The 9,715-nt window shown below is 34.0% G+C and overlaps 1 protein-coding gene across 1 annotated transcript; it reads left to right on the top strand.

Moving 5' to 3' along the window:
- Positions 1-874: 874 nt before the first annotated feature.
- On the top strand, positions 875-7,738 carry micos10 (mitochondrial contact site and cristae organizing system subunit 10). Its single transcript, NM_001142955.1, is given in 4 exon segments — positions 875-1,031; positions 1,469-1,516; positions 2,808-2,917; positions 7,118-7,738. Coding segments are annotated over 4 exon segments (231 nt in total). The 5' UTR covers positions 875-967; the 3' UTR covers positions 7,127-7,738.
- The last annotated feature ends 1,977 nt before the right edge of the window (positions 7,739-9,715 follow it).

The following is a 9,715-nucleotide window of genomic DNA, read 5'->3' as shown; positions in this document are numbered from 1 at the left end:
GGTCAATAACTTACAATTTATTAGGGTAATTTAATAAATAATATCAATAATACACTGTATAATTACTGTTTGTATATTAGTGTGAGGGTTGGGGTAGGGGTAGATGTTAATACAATACAAATAAACGGGTAATTTAATAAATAATACTTAGTATAATTACTGTCTTTACATTACTGTGAGGGTTGGAGTAGAGGTTTAGGTTAATAACATAGAATTTAATGGATAATTTAATAAATAATATGAATAATAATCTGTATTATTGCTGTCTTTGCACTACTGTGAGGGTTGGGGTAGGGGTTTGGGCTAATAACTTTCAATTTATTTGGGTAATTTAATAAATAATATCAATAATACTCTTTAAAATTACTGACTTTACATCACTGTGAGGGTTAGGGTAGGGGTTTGGGTTAACAACACACAATTTAATGCAGTGGTTCTCAACCGGTGGGACGCACTACATGGGTAATTCAATAAATAATATGAATAATACTCTGTATAATTACTGTTTTTACATTACAATGTAAAACAGTAAGGTACATTAGTAAGGGTTGGGTAAGGGTAGAAGGTAATAAAATACAACTTAATAGGTAATTTAATAAATATCATGAATAATACTCTGTATAATGACTGTGAGGGTCGGGGTAGGGGTGGATGGTAATATGATAAGATTTAATGGGTAACTTAATACATAACATGAATATTATTACTGTTTTTACATTACTGTGAGGGTTTGGCTAGGGGTGGACGTTAATAAAACATTTAATTGATAATTTAATATATTATTATTGATAACGTTTGGCCGCAGCTGTATCTCTTCTAAGCTGGGTATTTTTAAAACTTGCATTATTTCTCCGCCTGTCCAGCGGGTGGCGCCCTCATCATTCTCCACTGTCGGAGAAGGAAAGTATGACAGCGAACAGCCTTCAAACCAAAGTCATCCGCACTACTCCACTTCTCTGCTGTCATCATGTCTGAGAAAGCGCTCGGCCAGAAATGGGATCGTTGTCTCGCAGACTGCGCTATTAAAGTCGGTAAGACATCATCTGATTCAATAAAGCGCTTTAAACACGGTCTCGTCCGTGTAGGACACTCAGGTCAACGATAAGACGCTCGCACGTTGGATTTAACGTTAGCTCAAAACCTAGTCAACTCCCTACCTAGACAACATGTATGGGGCACTACGTGTGTGACGTTAAATATGAAGTAGGATTGTTTTGAGAGAGATTATTTTGTGTTTTATTAAATAAGGTTACGACAATTAACGTTAGTATTAACGTACAATAGGACGGACCGCCTACTATTTACTCTAGTCTAGATAGTATGGCAGCTTTACTATGAATATATGTTGGGTTTTTTGCTATGTTTTCCTTTTAAGTGGTTCTTTAACGAATATAAAAGCATTTTAACTACCAACATACAGGTGTCATGAGCTATTTTGTAGTGTAATAAGCTGTTTTTTCTTCTGCAGGTACTGGTCTGGGTCTAGGAATTGTGTTCTCTGTTGTATTCTTCAAGCGTAAGTATACTACATAGTGCATGCCGAGTGAAGCTACTGTAGAGCTGCATGATATCTGTGAAAAACTGACATGGCTATAGTTTGTTTTTATATAGTTTTTCTTTTTTATAGTTTGCGATATCGATTGTAATATGAATACAATTTCACAAAATGACTATTTTGGGGGGGATTATAATTTTACATTGATTGTGATGGTTTGGGGAGAGTGTATCTGTAAAAATATACAAAATTATAATATCTGAATATATTTCTTCATAAATATATGTTTGTATATATGAAAAAAATAGAACAAAGATCTAAAAAATGAAATGGTTATGGTTTTAACAGTAAACTAGCCTATTAGACCCTTTTTACTAAATGGTAATGATCTGTTTCAATGGTCATGAGCACTGCAAATCCTTGAGAGGTACAGAAATTCAATATTAAAATAATACAGTCTAGTCTTAATTGTATAAATAATTAAGCTTAATATGTGTTAATGTGACAAACTATATAATTTCGTGTGTCCAAATTGTTTAAATTCACTTGAAATCGCTTGAGATCTAGCGATGTGACAATTAGGGATTTAACGATTCAATTCACGATACCGATCTCACGATTTAGTCACGATTTTTTAACTAAATTATCTGAAACAAATTTAGGGTGAAAAGGTAAAGGGTTAGTTCACCCAAACATAAAAATACTGCTAATAAATGTTCACCCTCATGTGTTTCGATCCCCTGAGATCTTCATTCGTCTTCAGAACACAAATGATGATATTTTAGATGAAATCCTGGAGCTCTCACATCCTCCATAGACAGCAGCCAAGATGTCAAAAACATTGTCAAGAAGCTGTATGTAACTTTAGTGGATCAGCTGTAATCATACGAAGCTCCAAGAACACTTTTATGCACCAAAAAGTGGCTTTGTTTGTCAAATATTTTTGGTCGACAATGTTTTTGGTTTCGCTTCTTGACTGTAAACGTCTCAGGAATGTTGCTATATATTTAAACATCTTATAATTTGTGTTCTGAAGATGAACTTGGATTGAAACAATATGAGGGTGAGTAATAAATAACAGAATTAAAAAATTTTGGATGAACTAACCCTTTGTTTTTGACATTCAGAAAGTGTAGGTAGCCTTTTGACTTTCATTTTATGAATCACAGAAAGCAAAGTTGTTTATTTTTATAATTATTATGTTGATTAAATTCACCTACATAATCTACGACCAGAGTAAATTAACAGCAAGCTTTCATTTTGGTTCAATAATCTCTGTCATCCATCCTAACGTGATGGTTTGTTTTTGCAGGCCGGACGTCGCCTATTGCGCTTGGGACAGGGATAGGGCTTGGCATGGCCTATTCCAACTGCCAGAATGACTTGAGATCACATTATCAGCTACACAGAAGCGCTGCTAAGGTATGAGACTAGTGTTGTCATGAACAAATCCCACCTTCAAGAAAATAAAAAGTGTGAGGTCTTGGGCTTATTCATAAAAACATGCCCCCAATGTGAATTCATGAGATGAAATATTAGTTGTGTCCCAAATTACGCATTTATATACTCAACCATTTAGTTTAATGGTTTAATTTAAACGAGCTGATCAAGTAATTTTTACCAGATGTATTTACCAAATTGTATTGGACATACAAGATTAACACATAACTTTTTACTCAAAGATGAAGACCCTAGCCAATGTTTACACTGTAAAACCCCATGGACTGTAAAACACATTTTACTGGACTGCCCTGCTTTAAATGACTCCAGAAAGAGTTTTTATGATGAGAACTCTCTTAAGGACATTTTTAACAAAGTGACTCGAGAAAAAGTATTAGAATTTTTAACATGTATTAAGCAGAAAAATCTTATTTAAACTGTATAATCAATTATTTATTTTTTACTGTTGATGTTTGTTAATTACTGAAATGCTCTTGCCATGAAAACTGTCTTAGAAGCATACATGGCAATAAATAAATAATGAATAATGGTTTAATTTAGTTTAGTTTAGTCTCCACCCAAATGCAACACTCATTTTTTACTAACCTGAAATTTAAGCCAATTCCAAGTCCACGTTTAACAGTTGCCAAATAGTGGAATAAATTGCCAAACTAGCAAATAGACCCTTTTCACAAAATGGTAATGATGTGTTTTAGTGGTCATAAGCACTGCAAATCCTTGAAAGTTTTTTTTTTATTCGATATAAAAAGAAACTATGTACATTTATAAAAAATACTATTATTGTTGCAGCGAACTACAGAAAAACTGGTTAACATTTTCTACTGCTACAAGCGGTTTTTAAAGCCCCTTTCACACAGTGATACCGGTAAATATCCGTAAAATTTCCGGAACGACTTTACCGGTATATTCAAAAAAGCGCTGTTCACACAGGCGAGGACGTTACGGAAATTTTCCGGAAAAGAGCATTCACACATCCATTCCAAAATACCGGTAAATTCTGACATCATTCACCACAAATGAGCTTTAAACGGCTGCGCTTGTATTTGTAAACATTCGACTAAATTACAAACTCTGTGGATGATCAATATTGTGAACAACTTTCGCAGGATCACTTTCGCATGTCGAGATGTTCATAATATGTGCGTGTGCAGGCGCTCACAGGCTGTTTCACAGGCACACGAACGTAAACCAACAACGGCTTATCATAAGCATCTCATCGATGATTATTTACACAGTTGGCATTAAGAAGAACATAGAAAGGTGATCTGACTAACTTCTAGCAGCTAAATGTGTCTGGAAAAATATTCAAAGGCTTTTATTCTCACAAACCGCGCGCACGTGAATGCGTCTGACTGTTGTGATTGGCTAAAGCAGACGTCTCACGTCAGCACGTTATAGACGTGCACGCGCTTATTACGGCAATCTTCCTTCTGTATTCACACAGCGCAGCATTCCGGCAAATTGCCGGTAATGTTACAACTTCTCTTTCCGGAAAATAGTCGGAACGAATTTACCGGTAATTTCAAAAAGGACCTGTTCACACATACAGACCTTTCCGGAAAATTGCCGGCAATTTTCCGGAAAGGTCTGTATGTGTGAAAGGGGCTTAATACAGCTTCTGTGTGTAAATTTGACTTTGTTTACTTCCATTTCTGGCTGCGGTTATAAATCTCACTTTTTTTGCCCCTCTTTTTCTGAAAGTGGTAAAAACACTATGTTGGAGTTTTTCTTTTGCTATTTGATTAAATGGGAATGCAAAACATGTGGTACTCTCCATTCACTGCTCTCTAAGGCTCAGTTTGCATAACTTTTATTACGGTTTTGCCTTCGTCCACACTACCCTGGAGTTTTCGAGCCCTGAAAACTGAAGAGGCCGTTTTCGTTTGAAAACGCTGATGCTCTGTGTCAGTGTGGATGGGGGTGAAATGAAGACATCTAAAAACAGAGGCTGGATCTGATTGGGGCTTTTTCTCAATATCAAGTGCACAAAGTTCAGTCTTTCATCCTTTCCTTGTAAGTTCAGACTTCGCAAGTTTAATATGGCAAACTAGCTCCAGAGGATACGTCGGGTAATTCCTCAAAGGGAACAGGTTACTTTATAACGTCATTCACATCACCCTGGCTACGTTGTTTAAACGATAAAATGAAAGCATGATATAAGGAACTGCGTATTTTCATTTTGGTGTTAACGACTTAACAGACAGCAAAAATGTTGAGGAGTCGTGTAGCTGCATATTTATATGACCGTCATCTTCACTGTATGCATATTTCTAACAAAACGAAGCCTAAAACATCACTGCCTCATTCATTTTGACTGAAAATGAATTAAGATGAATTCAATTTCTAAATGTCTAATCATCTTTGTTCAATCCCGCCGCTTTCCCAGTGCTTGTTTCACCCTGGGGGACTTTGTTTTTTGCATTTAGTTTTATTATCCCACTTATTACACAGCATGTACGTTTCTCACATGGGTCTATGATGTCATGCAAAAATAATGACTTGATTTAGGTTATTTTAGCAGTTTATCAAACTTGTTGAGCTTAAATGTTTGAAAATCTTCAATATTGTGTAAAAAAAAAAGTCATTCTGACATGAATATTACAGCGATAATTCAAATGAGGTGCTCTGATTCATTGTTCATCAATAAATATTACAGAGACTGCTTGATGTATACATGCCATTATGTGAATGAGATGAACATGAACGTTTTAAATATTATTAGTTTAACGCATGCTGTACAAAATGTATTGGTCGTTGTTAATGTAAAAACTAAATTAAATCATTTAAGCAATCTAAATGGCAGGGGTGCTCCGTATCAGTATTTTTGCAGCCGATACCAAGTACCTATTACTTATCATGTTGATCAGCTAATATCAATATTAAGCACCAGTTCTGATGTTGTAAGCTTTATAATGCAATAAGCTCATTTTCCCTATAAGTATGATACTTGAGTGGAGATCTTGCCTTACCTAAGAGTATAAATGAAGGATGCTGCATATAATCCTTTAACATTCTCTTACATTCATTTAGTGTGGGCATGCCATGGTCAGAAGCAACTTGACAGAAAATAAAAGATTAAACAGATCAAATAGTTGGATAAAAAAAAAAATCACTAACAAAGTAATTTGGAAACATTGCAAATGATAGAAGAAGAATTCAACATCTCAGTAAAGTTTGAAGCAGATATTTGATGCATGAGGTAAAATGCACATCTTTCAATCCATTACGTAAATAGGTCGATAAAAAACTGTCTATTACAATACGTATATTATAATAAGTTGTATTATTAAATATTCAAGTTATTTTTTTATTTATTTCCCTAACATTTCCAGCCAGGTTTAAATGAACTTGCAATATTGTTAAAAACACAGAACTTTAAGTTCTGCTATGTAAAAAGATTTCAGTTCTTATGTTATTTGCTTGTAAACTCATAAACAAACAATTGTGATCGGTTCATGAGATCGGCCAGATTGAGTCATGAAATGATTATATTGTCCGTTACCGATCTCTGGCCAATCAATGGGAGGATCCCTACTAAACAGTTTAAGTTATTGACAATAAATAATCTGTATGGGCAACGCGGTGGCGCAGTAGTTAGTGCTGTCGCCTCACAGCAAAAAGGTTGCTGATTCGAGCCTCGGCTGGGTCAGTTGGCATTTGTAGAGTTTGCATGTTCTTTCTGTGTTTGCATGGGTTTCCTCCGGGTGCTTCTGTTTCACACACAGTTCAAAGACATGTACAGGTGAATTGGGTAGGCTAAAATTGTCCGCAGTGTATGTGTGTGAATGAGTGTTTCCCAGTGAAGGGTTGCAACTGGAAGGGCATCCGCTGCGTAAAACATATGCTGGATAAGTTGGCGGTTCATTCTGCTGTGGCGACCCCAGATTAATAAAGGGACTAAGCAAAAAAGAAGATGAATGAATAATAATCTGTATTGCACTCAGTTGCTATAATATTTTTATGAAAAAAAAAAATTTCCTTTGCTTTTGCATTGCATATCGTATTCTGTTCATGTTGTATTTGTTGTAAAGGTAGTTTTCTTTAGTTTGATCATATTAATGCATGCTTTTTTGGTTTCTCATCTTCAAGGATATAAAATTTGCATTTAAATACCTGCTGAAGTGTTAAATCCTGACCGCCGTTTTGTGTCTTCTCTTTCAGGAGCAGTGAAGTCCGCTCAGTCATGGATCTGCCTTGCTTTATTTTTTTTTGTAAGCCTGACACAGTCAGACTAGTTACCTTTTGCTCTCAATAATATCCATGTTCTTGTACAGGACACACTGTTTATTTAATAAAATGTGGAGTTTTGACGTTTGCAAAAGATGATTTGAATGTGTTTGATTTTTTTTATTTATATTAAAAAAAACAGCCCTACAGACATGTGCATTCCTTCTACTCTAAGCTTTACTGATAGCAGGTCACATCTGGCTTTCAAACCTGGAGCAGATGAGTTTTTGGTGAAGATGCCAAACTAGTGCCCTTACTGTGCTCAAAGCAAAACGTGTGCACTAAACCTGCAGTGTTGGCATGGTGACAGCTCTTCAGGAGTGAAGCATCACTTTGAGTGTGTATTTTTGCACAATGATGGAAGTAAAATATCAAAATAAATTCCAGTGCATAACCTTGTACAAGAGTAAGGCTTTAGAGAATTGTTGCAGGCATGTTGACTATAAATACTAAATGTATCTTTTGCTTTTGTCAGAGGTAACTGTACAAGAGCTTTTTTTTTCTTTCTTCACAGCTTTCCTTTGTTTTCTGGGAATAAACTGAACTTGTAAAATCGTTTGATTCTTGTTTAATTAATGCAGATGGTCGCAACAATAATATACAGTACTTGTACATAACTTTTAAAAGCTATTATTTGCTAGTTAATTGGTTAAAGTTACCACAGGGTGTCCGCGAGGTCTTAAAAATCTTAAATTTCAAAAACAAAATGTTATGCTTTAAGTCTTATATTTTGTTGTAGTTCCTATATCATGTTAAACCAGCCTGATCTCACGAGAAAACGTAAGTATTTTACGTTTTGCCAGTTTAGTGGCTAATTCGTACGAATTCGTACGAATTCAGTCGTACGAAATGGTACGATTTTAAAAAGGAGGCGTGGCACCTGACCCCACCCCTAACCCCAACCGTCATTGGGGGATAAAAGTTACGAATTGCCGTGAGATTGTGTTGGTTAAACAGGTCTTCATTTTCTTACAGTTAAAGTCAGAATTATTAGCCCCCCTGTATTTTTCCCCCTCAATTTCTGTTTAACGGAGAACAGATTTTTTTTTTCAACACATTTCTAAACATAATAGTTTTAATAACTCATTTCTAATAACTGATTTATTTTATCATTAACCATAATGACAGTGAATAATATTTGACTAGATATTTTTCAAAACACTTCTATACAGCTAAAAGTGACATTTAAAGGCTTAACTAGGTTACTTAGGTAGGCAGGTTAGGGTAATTAGGCAAGTTATTGTATAACGATGGTTTGTTCTCTAGATTATCAAAAAAAATATATATATAGGCTAATTTTGTCCTTAAATGATGTGTTAAAAAAATAAAAACTGCTTTTATTTTTGACGAAATAAAACAAATAAGACTTTCTCCAGAAGAAAAACTATTATCAGACATACTGTAAAAATTTCCTTGCTCTATTAAACATTGTTTAGGAAATATTTAAAAAAGAAAAGCAAATTCAAATGGGGGGCTAATAATTCTAACTTCAACTATATATATATATATATATATATATATATATATATATATATATATATATATATATATATATATATATATATAAAATTTATAACTTTAAATTATTTACTAGGCTAATGAAAGCTTATAACATTCTGATGTTTGTCTGAATTTAAGTAGGCTACAGGTAAAAATTAATAACCATTTCTGTTGGCCGGGTGTACAAAATGACCCGTGATATCAGTTCAAGGGGAAAACTGCTTTAAAAGTTCATTTCTGACCACATACTTTATAATGCAATATTGAAGCCCTACTTAGTAATTAGTTTTTTATTTTCTTTTTTAAATATAATTTATGCTTTTAAATAGTTTATTAGGCTAATTAAAGTTAATAATATTCTGATATTTGTCTGAATTTAAGTAGGCTATAGGTCAACACGAATAGCCTACATTGTGGTAGGCCAAATATACAAAATGACCCTTAATATGAGTTCCAGGAGGAAAATTGTGCTTTAAAAGTTCATTTCTGACCTCATACTTTACATTGTAACATAAACTTATATTATAAAGCTCTTCAGTATAGTTTTTTTTTTTTTATCATTTACAACTTTAGATAATTTATTAAGCTAAAGCAAGTTTTTAATATTCTGATGGATTTAAGTCAGTTTCAGGTACAGGTTAATTTCTGACCTCATACTATGTACCGCAATTTTAAATCTATAGAAATGACTTTCCTTTTTTTTTTTTTTTTTTTGTATAATTTTAAATAGTTTGTTAGGCTAATTAAAGTGATTAATATTCTGATATTTGTCTGAATTTGAGTAGGCTACAGGTAAACACGAATAGCCAACTGTACATTTCGGTGGGCCATACAAAATTACCCTGGATATCAGTTCCAGGGGTAAATTGTGCCTTAAAAGTTGACAACATACTTTACTTTGCAACGCAATATTGAAGCCCTATTTAGGAATTGGTTTCATTTTTATAGGCCCTATATATAATTTGCAATTTTAAATACCTTATTAGGCTAATTAAAGTCTATAAATAATCTGATGTTCGTCTGAATTTAAGA

Source organism: Danio rerio, chromosome 23, assembly GCF_052040795.2.
Source record: "Danio rerio strain M-AB ecotype USA chromosome 23, GRCz13ab, whole genome shotgun sequence".
Classification (NCBI taxonomy): domain Eukaryota; kingdom Metazoa; phylum Chordata; class Actinopteri; order Cypriniformes; family Danionidae; genus Danio; species Danio rerio.
Note: the sequence above shows the minus strand (reverse complement) of the source record. Positions and strands in the feature narration are given on the sequence as shown.